This window comes from Podarcis vaucheri (assembly GCF_965113315.1).
Source record: "Podarcis vaucheri genome assembly, chromosome: 10".
In the NCBI taxonomy this organism is placed as follows: Eukaryota; Metazoa; Chordata; class Lepidosauria; order Squamata; family Lacertidae; genus Podarcis; species Podarcis vaucheri.
Genome location: NC_138748.1, coordinates 30,715,283 through 30,735,351, shown reverse-complemented (window position 1 = coordinate 30,735,351; position 20,069 = coordinate 30,715,283). Strand labels below are relative to the sequence as shown.

The following is a 20,069-nucleotide window of genomic DNA, read 5'->3' as shown; positions in this document are numbered from 1 at the left end:
AAGCCACTGCCAAGCAGCTAGTTATTGACACTCTAGCCAGAGCAGTGACAGGGTTTCTCCTTAATATTTCATTCCACTTGCATTATTTGTGGATTACACTACATACGGGCTCCCTCCTTAATGGCACATTTCATATAGAGACTGGGTAGTCATATAAAAGGGAAGAGGGCATGCATACATTCTATAATGGTCTCTTCTCAAAGTTCATCTTTCTGAACTAAGAAATTTAACTGACAAGGGGTATATGCTCTGCTGATGCTTTGAGGATGGCATTTCCAAGAAGAGACTGAAGTACTCGATTAACAGTTAAAACCAAAAAGTTGAAAGACATAGCAACATTTCTTTTGGAATTTGCAACCACGTGCAAAGTCCCTACATCCAGTGTTAGAAATTAGGCAGGTACAAGGCGCGTTTTGCGACTGGCACCGATCCAATTGCGACCATGTGGAGATCTGTGAATGCCAGGTTGGTGTTTGGGGAAAGCAAAATGTCCCTTAGAGTAGGGTCTGAAATATTTTCCGTGAAGCCTGAATTTGTTTTATTTTGGATTGTTTTATTGGATGTGTTAATGTGTTGTAAACTGCTTTGAGATTTGTTTTTTTAATATAAAGCAGAACAGGAATGAAAATGATGTTGATGATGATGATATTCCACTGTAAAATAACAAACAAAAAGAGGCACCTAGACATTCCATTGTGGTGACCGCAACCTGTGTTTAAGGTGCCATTTATCAGTTATATTAGATAACTGAGTTTATATCACTGCCTTAAAAGGTAAAGAAAAAGGACCCGACAGTTAAGTCCAGCCACGAATGACTCTGGGGTTGCGGTGCTCATCTCGCTTTACTGGCCAAGGGAGCCAACATTTGTCTGCAGACAGCTTTTCCAGGTCATGTGGCCAGCATGACTAAGCCTCTTCTGGCGAAATCAGAGCAGTGCACGGAAACACTGTTTACCTTCCCACTGGAGTGGTACCTATTTATCTACTTGCACTTTGACGTGCTTTCGAACTGCTAGGTTGGCAGGAGCAGGGACCGAGCAACGGGAGCTCACCACATCACAGGGATTCGAAGCGCCGGCCTTCCGATTGGCAAGCCCAGGCTCAGTGGTTTACACCACAGTGCTGCCTGCATCCACCCAAGAGCAACAGCTTAAGGTCAACTACATGCTACTCTACAGCTGCACGTAGCAAATTCCTGACAGTCCTTCTTTACAAAAAGTCCTCAGTTGAAGGAGACTCACATTAGAAAGGAACAAGGTGGGAAGGAAGTACCTGAACATTCCCCTGCCAGTCATTTTGCCCTAACAACTCTTAGACATCTCAGCTGAATTACCCACAGGTACCCAAACACATTGGTGCCTGTGTTTACCTTACCAACTCAAGCTCCATGAGAATAAAAAGGCAAGGGTCTATGCCTGGCAGCTTGACACATTTTTCCCTCCTATGAGAGCTCATGCTATTATTCCAAGCCTGGATAATGGTAGGAACTATTTTCAGGTCTCATGCTAAGCCTTGGGGAGGTTTAAAAAGCTGCAATACATCCCACTGCTTTCTAAGCCTCTCCAAAGTTCAACAGAAATACTTCCAAATTAAAAAAGGATGCTTTCTGTGCAGAACTTCAACTGTGGATATTTCTAAACTATTCTTTCAGTATCAGTAACACTTTGTAAAAATGGATGTTACAGCTACCTGACATAGTTGTGGGAGGCATGAATATGGGAAGGATGCTTCCAGATCTGCTTGAATAAAGAAAGCTCTAAAAATAATGTGAAAAACAACAATGCCGAGCATATCACACTATCGCTTTCCATGTGCATAAAACTGCAGAAAGGGACTTCTCCACATTTCCCCCTACCTATTTATACCATGCACGCACACTAATACAAGACTCTTCATTTGTTTATCATATCTGTATCCTGCTTTTCCAGGCAGGTTGTGTGGGGTTATCCAGTTTTATCCTTATCATGACCCAATGAGATAGATGATGGTGAATGAGAGCAACTTGCCCAAAGGACTCCACTGAGCTCTATAGCTGAGTGGTCATCTGATCCCAAGTTTCCCTGGCCAAAGCCCAACACTTTTATCCACAACTACCCATTGGTTTTGTGGAAGATTCCACACACACCCGTGATCCAGTTGTTCATAATGTTGGGTTCTACTGAAATAACTGCATGCATTAAAAGTAAAACTATTTAGTACATCTAGTCAGCAATTTCTACTGAGCAACAGTTCTACTCCTTAGGGGATTTTAGGTGACCTAGAACATAGACAAAAATTGTACACTGCAGCAAAACATGGATAAGTAAGGGTGGCTATTAGAAAGCTGGCTTTGTATCAAAGTGCAAAGGAAGTTTGTGATTTTTTAATGACTTCAGAGCTTACCGAAGTACCAGAATGACAGTAACCAGTGTCTAGAATTCTTTATGTATTTACAAAGGCAGCCATGAACTGTGAGCTACCTCCACTGAAATACCCCACCCAGAATAGTAAGTGCCCACTTATCTGCTGCAACACGTAGACCTGCTTGAATCGCTATGAATATTCATTCGCATTTCAGATTAATTTACTACGCCACTGTCCATCCCTTTTGTGTTTGCCTCCTAGAAAAATCATATAGCAAGTACATTTTTACTGATGAAAATAACTACAGAAGCCAAATTCCTGCACTATGTGAATGCATGATTTATCAGAGCACTCAGTATTACACAACGCAGAGCTCAAGTGTAGAATATCTGCAATCAGCCCCCAAATGCAGAATAATTGTTGAGTAAATCTAAATAACAAATGAACTGGGAAAAATTGTGAACTGCTTACAAATTCTCCAGGAATAGAAAAGAGGTTAAATTAGCTGTTCAGTTCCAATTATTCCTCTAAAATTTAAGTATTCGAAGCAAACTAGGACTAGTGGTCACTCCTAGACTGGACTGATATTTCAGTATTTTAAATTATCTTAGCACAGAGTATTGTAGTCAAAAGTCTTTGCATTATTCAACTACTATGGATAATAAAAATTTACTTTCTATTTGGGATTTTTATTTCAATGCAAAAAAAAAATGGCATCGCATGTATAATCAAAAACATCACTGGTTTCAAAAAGGTTGGACTGGAAAACTTTGAGTCAATCTTTCTCCCTGTGCTGAGGCCACAGCAGTTACCAAGGCTGGAGAAAGATGTGCTGCCAAAGGGTCTGTAAGTGTGAGGTGGGAAGACCTAACAGGGTTCATCAATATGGGACCCATGGGTTCCATGGAACAAAGGGGCTTGATTCGCCAGATTAGGAGTCCTAATTGCCAAAGGTGGCAGCCGTGCAGATATCCAGCCCCACCTGGTTGAGGCAGGTACAAATAGTGAAGGGCAATGTGGTCAGGAGGAAGATGGATGATGGACCAAACACTGTTGAGGCTTCCCAAGGTTGGATCTGGTGGTGTATGTGTGTGAAGATCTGGTGGAGGGGAATTGTTACTTTGGGGTTATTCCTTGGTGGCAGAGGGCTTTGTATTACTGTGTAAGAAGGTTTAAGGAGGTTTACTGTTTTGTTTTTGTTACCATTTAATGAGTTTGTCCTATTCTGTTGAAATAATAACGTCTTTCCCCTCATATATTGACTACCAAAGATCCTTTAAAGAACCCACAGAGTTCGTCAGCAAAACACTCTCCTGGGCAAGAGCCACAAATTCTGAGTGTTGCTTTAAAAAAAAAGTTAGGACTCTAGCCCCCCTAGAAAGAAAGTCATGAAGCAAAGTACAAAACTACCCCTCTAAGAAATTTCTGTGAAATGAGCCCCTCCCCTATAACAGCATCCTAAGAGTCAAGTGCAGCACCATCACCCTAACACTGGCATGCAATTGCCCTACAAAACAGATATAGCAAGGGAGAGAACAGAGCTGAAGAGTTTTTCTTCCGCATGCCTCCGAAAGGATGCCCCTTGGCTGCTGTACACATACTGTGCCAGTCTGTGTGCAAGCTTGATGCATGTAAACTGACTAACAGCAATACCAAATGGCACTAGGGATTTATTTCCCCCTTTCTCTCTCTACAGTATCTTGTAATTTTCTCCTTTCCGATGAAGCTTGAAAGAACCACTTAGTTGAAGTGGCATGCTGTGTAGAGTAAGCATGCCAAAGCGACGAAGTTTTCTCTTGGCTGTGCTCAGCTGACCAGCCTGGAATCATGTTCAGATTAACCATCATATTGGAGTACAAGAGTTTTGTCCCATAACTAGATTAGCTAGTGGTGGGGCATTAAGGAAGGTGCAAAAGAAAGAAGAAAGCATGGCTTTCCCTTCAAGATGCCAGGTCATTTCCTTGAGCTTTCTAGGATGTTCTGTGCTATATTATTATTATTATTATTATTATTATTATTATTATTATTATTATTACTATTATTATTTATAACATTATGACAGCAACTATTACTACTCTTTTAATTGGCTAGCTGTTTAGGAGACAGAGCACCTTAACCATTTCTTCTCTCACTTCGTAGCACACTTCAATCAAAACAAAATATATGTTAAAGATGTGTTCTGGCATATTGAATGTCAAACAGGTTTGAGTCCATGACTTAAATGTCTTTAAATCCTTAGCCTAACTGCAGAGGGCAAATTTGTTCTGGACTACTCTTCTATAGTTATTATTTATTGAACTTATATAGTTAAGTTCTGTATGGCAGCCAAATACTAAACACTGGCTCTAACTTGCAATAGCACCCATACCATCTAGCATAAGAAGAGTACAGTGGACACTCGGGTTGCGAACGTGATCCATGCAGGAGGCATGTTCACAACCCGCAGCGCTGTGTCTGCACATGTGCAGGTTGCGATTCGGCGCTTCTGTGCATGCTTAAAGCGCAATTTAGTGCTTCTGCACATGCGTGACCGCCGAAACCCAGAAGTAACCCGTTCCAGTACTTCCAGGTTTCGGCAGGTCCATAATCCGAAAAAACACAACCTGAAGCGTCAGTAGGCCGAGGTATAACTGTACTACCCACTTGCAAATCCAACAGCCTGATCTTCTGGCCTATGGAAATATGTGCAACTTTGTCACCTAGAAGTGAGTGCAGCCCACAACACTGCATACCCTTAAATGGTGGGGCAGTAAATTGCAGCTCTCCTTCCACACATCCTTTAATTCATCCTATATAATATGTTACGTGCACCTGTAGTGGAAACTGCAATATTTCAATACTCTGGCAGCATACAGAATGGTTGTACCTGGCATTTTTGTTTTATATAAAACTTCTAGACGGTTAATGATGAGCTTTGTTAATCCACAATATTTTTTACAATGCTCTCACAAATTAATGTGCTTGTGCATCACTGCTCTCTACTTCATGGAATTTGAGACCTATTCAAGTGCAAGTCATCAGCTCTTATTTCGACGCAGGTAAAAAGAGAACCTTTGCTATAACAAGCAACAAGAGCCCTTGACTGCTACAGCAGAAATGCTTTGCTTTCCCCTGACCAAATCACTTAAGTACTTCTTAGCCATTACAAGTACGATGTACTACAATTAAGAAAAAGATCTTTTGAAGGTAGAGGTTAATTCAGTGAGGCCACCAAGTCCTTTCAGTGTAGCCACAGAAGACTGCCTAAAAAATAGCATGGCTGGTTATTGCTGTTTTCGGACTATCTTGACTTGCCGCTCAATACAGCTGAAATTGAACTAGTAAAGTGCCAAGATGGTTATGATATGGACCTCAGCTACAGCTGGGGCATAAGTAGCAGAATCTTTAGGTTGCAATGCATTTCTCCAGGGAGAGAAGACAAAATACATGTTCAAACTAGCAGCCAAGCAAATTCTAAAGCACTTAACGCTGGTTTTGATATGCAGCCCAACAAACAGAAGACTGACTACACACATTTACTACTACTATCATTTATTCTTTATTACCTGCCCTTCACCATAACGTTCTACGGAGGGGTTGTGCTACATGTTTAGGAAAAGCTCTACCCTCAGAGCCTGACTATCTGCTTTTATAGAACACCCACACCAAAGGACAAAACACTCCAGAGTTCATTACTTTAAAAAATAATAATAATAATCACACAAACACTGGATATTTTTCACAGGCATGCAGAAGATGCTTTCCACCTCTTTGGCCCAAGTCACAATCAGCAATTCTAACACAAATATGCTTTGTTATGTGTATTAAACTTGTTGTAAAGGAAAAGTCCCTCTTCCCATATATATATAGAGAGAGAGAGAGAGAGAGAGAACTGCCAGAATTTCTGGTGAAATGTTTGGCTTATTACACAGTTCTGCACATGAGATTTGTAAAACAAAACAAGCTGACATAAACAGTTTTGTTTCTTCTCACACACATTGCAACTCCTGGATCGCTGCCAATAAGCCTAAGCCACATTCCAGGACAACCAAACGTTTCCTTCAATGTGGTGAACCAAGTGAAGGGTGTCTGTGGATAAACCATTCAGTGCTTCCAAGAAGTCTTTGCAAATAATGTAAGAGCAGCCTGATAGATCAGACCAATGGCCCGACTAGTCCAGCAACTTGTGGCCAACCAGATGCCTGTAGGATACCGGCAAGCAGGACTCGAGAATAATAGCACTCTCTCCTTCTGCAGTTCCTAGAAACTGGCATTCAGAAGCATACTGTACGGCCTCCAAAAAGAAATGCTTCTGCAGAACCTTGTGCGTGACACCTGCAAACCATTACAAAGTCACCCCCTAATGATCCAAAAGCGCAGCTGGAAACCCCTTCAAGATTTTACATTCCAACTACGCATAGCCCTATAGATAAGGATTATATTCAAAGTAGCACTAAGTGTGGTGTAGTGGTTAAGAGTGGTAGACTCGTAATCTGGGGAACTGGGTTCGCTTCCCTGCTCCTCCACCTGCAGCTGCTGCGTGACCTTGGGCCAGTCACACTTCTCTGAAGTCTCTCAGCCTCACTCACCTCACAGAGTGTTTGTTGTGGGGAAGGAAGGGAAAGGGGAATGTTAGCCACTTTAAGACTCCTTCGGGTAGTGATAAAGCGGGATATCAAATCCAAACTCTTCTTCTTCTACCTCTTTGTGTAAGCAAAGCAACTTCTGCTTGTGCAAAAGGGGCTCTCTCCCCTCTCCTCCCCCCACTTGCCTGCTAAATCTGTCCTGGGTTTTCCCCCCAACCAGAGCAAGTGAGAAGGGAGGGAGGTAAGTCCAAATGACCAAGCAGAAGTTGTTCCACAATTATTCCTGTAGTAACTGAATAAAGCCTGAGAGTGATCCTATTCAGAGTACACCCACTGATGTAAATAGACATAGCTAACTTAGGTTCATTAATTTCAATAGGTCTACTGTTTTGTAGGACTTGGCTCACTGCAGCCCTGAGCAGTGGCGTAGCGTGGGGGTGCTGGGAGGGGCCGGCCGCACTGGGCGCAACATCTGGGGGTTAGGGTTAGGGGGCGCAAATCCACGGGTTAGGGGGCACAAATTACTTGCCTTGCCCCGGGCGCTGACAACCCACGCTACGCCACTGGCCCTGAGAAAGAATCAATGGCAACTTCCTTTTGCAACAGAAATACTAGTTATTGTTCCTGATAATAATTACTTTTAAGCTAATGATTTGTTTAGCCAACATGGAGCCGGTCAATGAAGTACAAGCAACAGCTACTATGCCGCTCACTGTCATCTTCATGCTATCACACACACATGAGTTGCAGTATGCTGCCTACATGCTTAGTGGTGGTCTAGCATCACAATGCTCTTAGTGTATGTGAATTCTCAGAAAACAGACTGGTGTTATACTATACCCACAGGATATTTGGTTAACTAAGTGCTACTTCACAGGACACAGAAACCAGCAAGTCATGCCTTTCTTTCACCATGTGTACATACCACACGGAGCCACAATTAGCCCTGAGACTGGATCCACACACAATGTACATGTAGAATGCACACAGAAAAGAAAACTCAAACTTATAGCATTCCCTCAAGTAATCAGCTGCACTGTAGCTACGCTTGAAATATATACACTAACTCAGTGATGGCCAAACGTAGCCCTCCAGCTGTTTTGGGACTACAATTCCCATCATCCCTGACCACTGGTCCTGTTAGCTAGGGATGATGGGAGTTGTAGTCCCAAAACAGCTGGAGGGCCAAGTTTGGCCATCACTGTACTAACTGATAGTATGTGAAGCAGCTACAACGAGAGATGGCTGAATGTATATAAGTTGTTCCACAATTATTCCTGTAGTAACTGAATAAAGCCTGAGAGTGATCCTATTCAGAGTACACCCACTGATGTAAATAGACATAGCTAACTTAGGTTCATTAATTTCAATAGGTCTACTGTTTTGTAGGACTTGGCTCACTGCAGCCCTGAGCAGTGGCGTAGCGTGGGGGGTGCTGGGGGGGGCCGGCCGCACTGGGCGCAACATCTGGGGGTTAGGGTTAGGGGGCGCAAATCCACGGGTTAGGGGGCACAAATTACTTGCCTTGCCCCGGGCGCTGACAACCCACGCTACGCCACTGGCCCTGAGAAAGAATCAATGGCAACTTCCTTTTGCAACAGAAATACTAGTTATTGTTCCTGATAATAATTACTTTTAAGCTAATGATTTGTTTAGCCAACATGGAGCCGGTCAATGAAGTACAAGCAACAGCTACTATGCCGCTCACTGTCATCTTCATGCTATCACACACACATGAGTTGCAGTATGCTGCCTACATGCTTAGTGGTGGTCTAGCATCACAATGCTCTTAGTGTATGTGAATTCTCAGAAAACAGACTGGTGTTATACTATACCCACAGGATATTTGGTTAACTAAGTGCTACTTCACAGGACACAGAAACCAGCAAGTCATGCCTTTCTTTCACCATGTGTACATACCACATGGAGCCACAATTAGCCCTGAGACTGGATCCACACACAATGTACATGTAGAATGCACACAGAAAAGAAAACTCAAACTTATAGCATTCCCTCAAGTAATCAGCTGCACTGTAGCTACGCTTGAAATATATACACTAACTCAGTGATGGCCAAACGTAGCCCTCCAGCTGTTTTGGGACTACAATTCCCATCATCCCTGACCACTGGTCCTGTTAGCTAGGGATGATGGGAGTTGTAGTCCCAAAACAGCTGGAGGGCCAAGTTTGGCCATCACTGTACTAACTGATAGTATGTGAAGCAGCTACAACGAGAGATGGCTGAACGTATATATGTAAAAGCATTGTTTACTTGTAAAAAAAAAAAATCATTGCCATGAACTGAAGGGAGAAAAAACCATGCACTTTAACACTTCTAAGAGAGACAAATTCCTCTCACAAACATCTGTATAACCTTTGTTCATACATGGAAGCAGCAATGAAGGCAGATATTAATAGCCTGATCCTAGGCTCTTTCTGCTTGTACTATAACAGATTCACCAGGAGGCAGAAAGGACTTTAAATGTAATAGATAATGAATATGCAAGCATTGGGGGGGGCATGTCATTTCCATTTCCTCCCCCCTCAAAAAAGGAAGGTTTTTCAATAAATATATGTAAGCCGATTAAAAAAATAAAATAAAATACTTACCAAAACTCCATTCTTTGTGGTAGTCTCACGGTATGTAAAGTTGCAAACAGCCCAGGCTAGGTAATATGTGGACATGAGCGGAGTCTGTGAAAAGTGATCCGTAACCCATCCATCTTCTTCAAAAACAGAAGTTTCCACAGGCATATTGGACAAAGATAAATAGGTTGCTTGATGTTTGATGCTGATTTTGAACGTGGCCTTGTAGATGGGCTCATCAAAGCAAGGAAAGGCTTTTCTGGCATGGGTAGGAGAGAACTGTGTAACTGCAAGAAACCTGAAGACAAAAAAGATGAAAGAAACACTGATTTCTATTCAGATCTTAATGCAAAGATAGCTGGTAAAATAGTGAAATGTACAAGGGGGGTGGAAATTGCAGTGTGATATACAAAATAAAGTCACTATGAAGCATTCCCCAAAACTGTTAGTTTTTATTTTCAGCTAAATTCTTCTGCTTGCTTCAGTCTGCAAGGAGCAGCACTTGAGAAAGGATGCTGGGATTAAATAAATACTGAAGCACTACATATAGTATTTATTTATTTATGTTGACATTTAAACCTCAAACCAACAGAACATCAGCCAGTATTAACCCCTACAAAGTAAAACAAATAAATACTGCTGCGTCAGTGATTTAATTACCCTCAGGGAAATCTCTAGGGCCTTCAGTGCTGACAGGGTACACTGGCTTCTTAGGGCCATATAGAAAGTATTCTTGCTTAAGAAGGCTTTGGAGAGCCATTATTTCCAAAAGTTGACGATACCTGTAAATCTCAGTAACACCTTCCCAATATAGCAGCAAAGTTGGGTACTGCAAGTAATGAAAGTATCCAAAGCAAATATCTAAACAGCAGCAGATTGACATGATTGCATACAGATCCAATTTATTTCAGAATAAATTTCCATGAAGGGGGAGGAGAGAGAAATGCTTTAGCATTTTAAATACAAATTCTTACGTAATCTGCTACTGCAGTCTCGTTGTCAGAGAAGGCAGGTGAAGGAGTTGTAAAAGCCTGTTGCAGCTGAACTCTCCCCACCCCACCCCCCACCCCCCGGGGACATCAACCTGCCCTGGAAAGGACCCTGGAGATTTGTAAGTGTTTACTGTGGAGGTTTTTTAAATGTATTTTGTTCTTAGAAAAGCACCTTGGGAATATCTATATCCTGAAAGATGAGATATAAATAACTGCAATCACTAAGTTATTTTTTTAATTCATTACTATTGCAGAGTTGAATTGCAGAAGGGGACAAATCATGGCTCTACCAGTAACAATTTCCTAACACTGCTAACATGAATGAAACACATCTCCGTTAAGAAAAAAATGAGGGCAGTTATATAAAATTATTGACCCAGTTCAAACACAATGCTAAACGTTAGAAAATGACCAGCAGCAAACCTCACGCTTGTGCCCCCTCCTCCCCCTTAAATGTTTCTACTTTAGAATAAACTGCAGTTTCCAATTATGTCTGAACTCAGGAAATTGTGGCTTATTCTAAATGTGGTTCCCTCATACAAATCGAGATGAGGTGCTCGTTTCAGATCCTAGTTCGTTAACTAACCAGAAACAGAAGAAACCACAATTCCCAAATTCAGATATACAGTCGTACCTTGGTTTTCGAACAGCTTAGTTTTCAAACGTTTTGGCTCCCAAACATCACAAACCCAGAAGTGAGTGTTCTGGTCTGCGAACTTCCGTAGCTTCCTGCAGCCAATCAGAAGCCGTGCTTTGGTTTCCGAACGTTTTGGAAGTTGAATGGACTTCCAGAACAGATTCTGTTCGACTTCCAAGGTACAACTGTAATGGAGAACTGTGGTTTATTCAGCACCAACAGTGGAAGTGGCCAATGCCATTGTCTCATGTGTGAGAGGGAATGTGCAAGCCCAGGGCTGTCTGTGTCATTATGTGAACGCTGAAGGTATTATCCTACTATGCAAAAGTCGGGAAAACGTGGACATGGCTATCTGTATCACAGAACTCTGACCATGATTAAAATATGGTTATGGATACTGACTTGCTCAAGATTACCTTTTAGTCCTCTGTCACTCTCTACTTTTTCTTCCTGGATGAGTTAGATATAAAAGACACACTGTGTCTGAGTTCAGTGTCCCTCATCCTTAAATCTGAATGTCTGACAGGCAAAAAGCATCTATCTTACTTTACTTTTTTGAACACTGTAATTTGCATTGAAGTGCATTGAAAGCACTATTCCATATGCAACATTCTATCGCTGTCTTAAATTAACAAGATACTATACTATTAATTGTTAGTTTTCAAGCAATGCATTTCCTATCTGAACTACCAAGTTTCACAAGGTGAAAAGCCTCTGTTAAAACCAGTTTTATTCTCAACGTCTGAAAAGGCTTTCCACACTTCCACTTGCCCTGTCACTTCCCCCTAGGAAAAACTGATCTCTACTGCTAAATCGGAGCAAACATCCATCGGGTTTGTTCTGGATTGACCTTTGCTCTGATTTAGCACTAAAGAACAGGTTTTCCATGGAAAAACAGCGGGGCAATGGCAAAACTGCTTAGACCTGTGCATAACAAGCCTTGGGACAAGCGGAAAGCAGCTTGGACTCATGCTTTCTAGGCATGGGACAAGTGGAAGTGTGGGTGAGCCCTTGGATTACTCGGTATTTTGCTGTATCAAAAACAGAACTTTTGGGGTATGTATTAATAAACAGGCAATGTGAACCTTTACCTAAAGGTTTCTTATCCTCTTGAACTATATTTCTGAAGGCCTTATTCAACTTTTCAGTATGTTACTTGTTGACTCTCAATCTCAAGTGAACATTCAGCATCACTCACTGGGAATCTAAACCACCTAGTTTGGGTCCATTCACTAAGAAATAATTGGTAGAACCCTTGTGATAAAAGCTAGCACTGCTACCGCTGTTATCCTAACCTTACTTAGCAGTTAGTCCCACTGATTTCAATAGGATCTACTTATGAGTAGACATGTATAAAATTGAATGTTTAAGTTGTCTTTCACAATTAATTTTCATAAATTCAGCAACATATGGTGGTAAAATACACATTCTAACATTGTTGCACATTGTTTGCAGTCTAAAAGGCAATGGAATCAATGGGCTTATGCCCAAACAGGCAAAAATGCAAATGTTTGACATACTTTAAATCTACAGTAAGATACAAGACATGCTTTTTGTCTTTAATTATTTAGGATTGGAACCGAAGTTTAGCTAGTGATAAATTCAGTTTTATGAAAGTTCTCAAAATGCAATTTTCAGTCCTCAAAGCATTATACTAAAACACACATGCCAGAGACCAATGATTTCTTTGCATTAACTTCCCGACAAGTAACAAATGTTTATGTCACATCTGTTACATTCATGAAAATGCAATACGATCTCATCTACAATGTCCCAATACTGCATGAAAGTAAAGGAGAGAAAAAAATCACAGCTAGTGGGCACATTGAGGTTCTGAATACATGGTGACTTCAACATGAGGTAATGTGCTCTGGAAGACATACTACAGGTCCTGACGATCAAAAAATCATTTATCAGAAAAGTACAATTAAATCAATTTTAACTGTCATGCTGTAATCCTGCATAAGCAGTGAAATCCTATGCATGCTTGCTCAGAAATAAATCCCACTGACTTCAACAAGACTTACTCTTGGATAAGTGTATACAGGATGGCAGTCTGATGCTCACACATAAAAACTTACACACACATAAACTGATGACAGGATTTAATCTTAAATGTGTAATTATAGTTATAAAAGACTTGCAGGTTGGCTTCTTTGCGTACAGATGACTGTAATTTGCAACTATCTTACGGTAATTCTACCTCTTCTATTAAAATGTAGACATGTTTTCTCAACAACTTGTCTATTTTGACACCTTGGGGGATATGAGGGGGGAAAGGAAATCAAGCAGTTAGGTGGAAGGAAATGTTGTGCTCTAGCAAAAAAACTTATGTTCTAGCACAAGGGGTGGGTGGGTGTCTGTATATATATGAATAAGCAATTCATTTCTCCACTAAAGGTGAAATAACCTGAGAGGCAAAAATTAGCATTTCTATGGTGCCATTTATAGAGAGATTTATGACTTTTGACTATAAAATCAAGGGCTCCTGCTTTGCTTAAGGTGAGTGCTCTGCCCTACTTAGGAAAAGGTTAGTAAAACTTTCCATGAAAGTGCATTGTCAGGCCTCAGAGAATAAGATTGTTTGCTTCAAATGTACAAAACAAGTAAAATATGTTTCAATTCTGCTACATTGTAAAACTATGAAAGTTTTACAATATGTTTCAAGTCTGCTGCATAAAACTATCAAACAACTTAAGTAAACTTTTGTCTGGGTTAATTTAGCATTCTGATTACTAATTTCTTCAACTATCTTATAACACCATAGCAGTTATTAAATAATGTTAGCTTCAAACCATCTTGTGGCAAAGTACTACCAAGTTGCCATACTTTCTGGACTCGTGGAACAGAATTCTAAATTATGGTGCTCTATAAAAGTTTTCACATTTCAGAAAGGAAAACCATGCAGCAGGGAATTCTAATCCAACTGAAAAAATGGACTGTATGTGAGTTGTCATGCTTTTAGTTAATTTATCTCTGGACACTGTAGAACTATGTTTTAATTGCAATGTAAAGACTTTATGCTGTAAAATTTATGTACTAAATATACTGATCTATTAAAATTTTGCTACATTTCTTTTCTTCTTGTTGTATTTCACAGCTAACCAAGATCTTTTTGTCAATCTGAAAATAATACAAGTAAATGCTTTATATCTTAGTGGTGAGGCGATATACTATTATACAAATAAATCACTTAGAAAAGTTTCTGAGAAAGACTGTTGATATCTTCCCCACTCTGATCTTCATGCAATAAAAGATTCAACATAGTAGCACCTTTCCTGAAACTTAACTGCAAAGAAAACATTTTATATCAGCCATTATGGTGGAATGGACAAAATCCTAACATGGACCATGATTATAACACTGAGTTTTTAATATATATGTAATAACATTAGCCAGTAGTGATGTATGGAAGTGAGAGCTGGACCATAAAGAAGGCTGATCGCCAAAGAATTGATGCTTTTGAATTATGGTGCTGGAGGAGACTCTTGAGAGTCCCATGGACTGCAAGAAGATCAAACGTATCCATTCTTAAGGAAATCAGCCCTGAGTGCTCACTGGAAGGTCAGATGGTGAAGCTGAGGCTCCAATACTTTGGCCACCTCAAGAGAAGAGAAGACTCCCTGGAAAAGACACTGATACTGGGAAAGATGGAGGGCACAAGGAGACGGGGACGACAGAGAATGAGATGGTTGGACAGTGTTCTCGAAGCTACAAACATGAGTTTGACCAAACCGCGGGAGGCAGTGGAAGACAGGAGTGCCTGGCGTGCTCTGGTCCATGGGGTCACGAGAGTCGGACACGACTAAACGACTAAACATTAGCATGCTTAAAGATGAGGCTATTGGCATAACTGAGCTGAAAGACATTCTTCTTACTTTCCGGGTGCCAATTGCTTAAGTAAACCATTTGCTCAGCAGGGACTCTCAAAGAAATGATGAGGTTTACAGAATAAGATTCTGTGGTTGGATTTTCAATGACAAGCAGTTTAAAAATAAATTCAGTATAGATCTCTGCTAACAAAGCTAGCAGGAAACCAGCCTTGCTTCCTTTAAACTAGAGCCTCGCTTTCCATGTTTGATTTGCTGCATGAATAAAAACCCTAAGCCTGCACTTACACAGACTTGTGTGTATGCGGTGTCTCACAACCAGAAGAGGCACAAAGCTCTCAGAGTTGCCTCAAACTCTGTTAATAAAACCCAGCCAGAAGGCAAACAGGTGAAAAGTCTCTTTAAGTCCCATTCTTATGAAAGGAAAGCCAGTTCTATGCATTCTGTTTACATTTCTACAAATAATGTGAATCAGATCCATGTTACAATATTTGATTACATTCGGCTCTTAGTGTACATTACTATTTTGTTGGAGAGCTCAAAGTTAAAACACGCCTGTCCCTCTGACTGTAGCATATGATGAAAAGTTGCTGATTCATGTATTCTTTGATATGTAAGTTCATATAAGTAGAGCCAGATAAACACTTAAGGGACTTTAAAATGCAGACTCTAGGTTTCGTCTTAGTTGATTAAGGGGCAAAGCACCCATTTAACCCCAGTAAGGAAGCCCCAACTCCCCTTTCTCACTTGCAGACTTCTCTTGGGAGGGTGGGATCTGCACATGGCAGAGAAGCGACTGCTTAACCCACCTCCCACCAGCGACTCTTCTGCTGAAGCTTCCATCTTCTTCTGCTGCTGCTCCCCCAGCCCCTACCCCAGCCCCCACCTTGCAAACACGGGTTTCAAATGCTACATGTGCAGTCCACCAAGGCTTCCTTAAACATGGCTTTACAGTAACATAAAGTTGGCACCTAAGTTGTCAGGTTGCTGCAGTGAACTGCTTTTAGAATCTTACACGCATCACAAAATGTATCTTCAATACACTATGGTTCAAGTAGCCTATTTTGTGGGAAGTCCCTCATTAGTAACTTAAAACTTTAAGTTCTCCAAATCTATCTTCTTTTTAGTTTAGTTTTTTTTTAAAAAAAGCACTGTTCTTCCATTTTTATCAGTTTTTCTGTTTGTTGATTGTACAAATGAGAGAAAGTGAAGAGTGTCTATTTGAAAGAGAGAGAGAAATAAGGGGGTTAAATGTGGTGGGAGGAAACTACGCTGAAGTGCAGGAGAAAGTGGCAAAGCTAGTCAAGTACTGATTTTCTAGAATCCTGAATGCCAGCTGCAAGTGGTCCTCAGGTTTTCTCAGTACCATATCATAGATGTTGCCCGGTGCCTAGACAAATCAGCTTATCAGGTGATCCAAAATGAGAAATCCTGCCTTTCATGCCTTTATAAAAGCCAGTGCCACCCACACCATGGGAGAATTAACTATGCAGGACTGCCTGCTTTTTATTCGTGGTTCTTCCCAGGGCAAGTCTCTCTGATGAATTCCTCTGCTCTGACTATGAATTCCTCTGCTCTGACATTGCCTTCCTGCGACACAAAAGCAGGGGCAGTGGCATGGGGACCCCAGCATGGAAAGGCAGGTGCAGAAGAATAAAAGGAGAGCCCTGGTGGCCTTTCTATGCGATGGCCACATCCCAGGAGACCTTCTCTCTTTGTATCTCAGAATCAAAACATCTTAAAGGGCAGAAGTGTCAGCTGTAAGATCTATAACATAAAGAGTCCGGTAAGTCTATAAGGGAGATCCAACATTTTGCTCTTCCTGCCTCCAGATTGCAGGGTCCTAGCTTCCCACCACTATCTGCCTCTCTTCTGGCAAGGAAGTTAAGAGATATATATGTACTTTAAAAGCCAGAGGGTAAATAAATATCACATCTGTGGGATGAGTTTTAGATGCACATATAGGAACCTAACAAGCCTAAATATGGAATGTGGGGATAGCATTTAAGTTATGATGGGGAAAACTTTTGCAAAAGTATCCTTTTCTGAGATGCTCAGAAAATCCATTACCTGGGGACAGTCATAAAAAACCTACTGTCTTAAATAAAGGGAGTGGGGCTTTAATGAAAACTACGGATTGAAAATAAAGCTGTTCTGGATACCAGGAGAGAAAAGGGCTCCTATGGTTTCCATTTTTATAGGGAATAAATCGGGGATGGTATCTGGGGCATATGGATTCGTGCGCTGAGTCAATACAGGCAGGGAAATACTGTAGTGGTAGTAGGACCAGGGATCAAAGGGTGGGAGCGGGCTGCCTACCTTCTCTCGCCGTAGAGCACGTAAGAGCTCCGGAAGAAGCCCAGCAGCTCGTTCTCGATGGGCGCGCTGTAGATGATCTTGAGGTTGTAACTTCTGTGCGCCTCCAGGCTCCGGTTGAGGACGACCACGAAGACCTGCGTCTGCGGGTAGAGGAAGAAGCTGGAGACGCGCAGGGCTCCGGCCAGCCGGTCCTCGGCCACGCGGGCCGCCTCGACGTGCATGCGGTGCGCGTGCAGCACGATGTAGCGCGTGGCGTTGAGGCACTCGACCTGCACGTTGACCTCGCCGCTGAAGGTGAAGTTCTCCATGAAGGCGCTCAGCATCAGGTTGTAGTGCAGGGGGCGCAAGTGCCCGGGCAGGCGCAGCTGCGTCCAGGGCGGCTGCTCCCGACGCCTCTGCCACTCCTCCTCCTCCTCCGCCGCCTCTTCCCCTCCAGGCGCCTCCGATTCCCCTCCTCCGCGGCCAGGGGGCTCCCCGGCGCTGGGATGGTTGCGGCGGGCACTTCCTGCCGAGGCGGCTGCCGCTGCCGGGACGCTCCGGTTGCTCGCCCTGCCTGCTGAGCCGTCCGCGTCCCCGCCGCCGCCGCTGCTGCTGCTGCTGCACTCCTCGATGCGCACGCTGAGCAGCACGGCGATCATGGTGACCACGAGCAGCGCCAGGATGGAGATGGCGAAGCCCAGCACGAGGCGCTTGTGCACCGTGATGTGGCGCTCCGTGGTGCGCGGCCGCACGGCCGCCGCGTCCGCCCACTGGCCCGAGAGCCCCCGGCTGCCGTTCCTCAGCGCCGCGTCCTCCTCGATCATCATGGGCGTCAAGGAGAAGCTCGCCTCCCGCTTCTCGGCCAGGGACATCAGAGGAGCCGCAGGGACGGCTCCTCCTGCGCCGGGGCTGCCGCCGCCGCCGCCCCCCGCCGGGGCCGGGAAGGCATGGGCGAAGCTCCCCAGGAGAGCAGCCAAGGCGGGGGAAAGGACTGAGAAGCACCTCGGGAAGAAGGGGGGGGGGGAGCTGGCCCGACTGCTGGCTTGCTTGCTTGCTTGCCCTCCTGTTCTTTCTCTCTTTCCCCACCCCGCCTGCTCTCTCTCTTCTTCTCCTTCGCTGTTGCCGCAGCCGCTGCGGGTGTCACTTTGCCAGGCGCCCCATCGCACTCCCTAAGAGCCGCCCCGGCGGCCGAGGGAAGCCTCCTCCTGGCGCCCCATGTGGGAGGAAGGCGGGAAAAGGGGGCGGGGGGAGGGGCCGCCGCCGCCGGACCCCCCGCGGAGCGCGGATTGGGCAGCGCCGAGCTCCACACTTCAGGGCGCCCGGTGCGCTCCGCTCAACAGGGCGCCGCCGCGACGCCTCGCTGCCATCGCCGCCCTCCGCGAGCGCAACTCTTCCCTTCCGTGCGCGGCGGGCGGCTGAGGACGAGGGCAGGCGAGGAGAGCGGGCGGGGACTCCGGCTCCTGGCGTCCTTTCGGCTCTCCCCTCACACTCTCGCCGCCCCAAACTCTCCTCGCCTTGCCGGGTCCTCGGGTTGGCTTCGCTCTCTCGCCTCGCCGGGTCTTTTTTGGTTTTGGTTTTCCCCTCCTCAGCAGTTCGCGCCCAGGTTATCGCAGAGGGAAGGACGCTGAGGAAGAGAAGCAGAAGCAGCAGCTGCAGCGGAGAGAGAGAGAAAGAGAAGGATTGTTGTAGAAGGAAGACGCCGGCGACGCCGGGCGCCAACTCCTTGTCTCCAAGCGGTTCCCAAGCACCTGCAGGCAGCACCAAGTCTCTCCTCGGCGCCGCTTTGCGCACTTCGGAAGACCTGGCGAGGCTCCCGAGCCCGGACAGCGAGCGAGCGAGCGAGCGGCTCTTGCTGTGGTGCGCGCCTCTCGGCGAGTGAGGAGGAAAGAGCGCGAGGCGGTGGCTTTGTAGCTGGCGGTCCCGCGCTCGGCTGCTCGCTCGAGGTCTGTGGGTTGGGAACTACCCACAGCCCTCTAGAGAGAACTGACAGAGCTCCTGTCGGGAGGGAGAGAGGGGGGAAGGGGGAGCGCGCGGGCGAGTGTGTGTGTGTGTCTAACTAACCAAACCGCACGAACCACTTTAAAGGGGTTTTGCCAAGCTGAGCAAATCCCAGGAGAAGGAACAAAGAGCGAGAGGTTAGAGAGCTTTCCTCGGGGCGCTCGCGCCCGGCGCGCAGTGTGAATGAAGTCGCTTCGGGCAACAGGACGAGACACTCTCTGGAGATCTGCGGCTCCTTCCCCAAGTCATCACTCTCTTCTTCTGGGCAATGGGTCGGGAGGAGCTTCGCCGTTTCCAGCGAAGATGTTGTGTTTCTTCCAGCCGGGCTCCCGAGTCCATGGAAGGCTTCCAGGCTGATGATGACAGACAGCCTCTCTTTTTTGGCAGATCCTGCTCTTACGATCTGGCAAGTGTCAGATTATAAATCCGCCTCGCCGCCGCAGGATTTGCCGGGATACTATGTAAACGAATCTGTTCTCCACATAAATATTGAACATGTACAGGGTATATAGTCTGTGCTCGATATACTTTAGGGGGATTGAATGGCTGGCTGTTTCTGAATGGCAGGAGGAAACGTTGAGGGCGATGCATGCCTTGCAGGAAACTGAAGTACACTTGCCTTATAGAATCATAGAGTTGGAAGAGACCACAAGGGCCATCGAGTCCAACCCCCTGCCAAGCATTATCTGAGGGCATTACTCTGAGGGCATTATCAAAAGTTGCCCTGAGGACTCCGGTGTCATGTGGCCAAGACAGGCATCTGTTTCAAGTATCTCCAAATCGGTCAACACTTGATAATGCCTGATTGGTCAGTCATTCTC

General features: G+C 44.3%; 1 protein-coding gene across 1 annotated transcript in view; it reads right to left on the bottom strand.

The window, feature by feature from the left end:
* Positions 1-18,247, bottom strand: part of TRHDE (thyrotropin releasing hormone degrading enzyme) — a 203,028-nt gene extending 184,781 nt beyond the window's left edge. The window contains exons 1-2 of the mRNA XM_082241082.1: positions 17,272-18,247; positions 9,518-9,791 (exon numbers count right to left, since the gene is read on the bottom strand). Of these exons, the coding sequence (XP_082097208.1) occupies positions 9,518-9,791; positions 17,272-18,122 (1,125 nt within the window). The 5' untranslated portion in view covers positions 18,123-18,247. The remainder of the gene's footprint in view (positions 1-9,517; positions 9,792-17,271) is intronic.
* Positions 18,248-20,069: the final 1,822 nt, after the last annotated feature.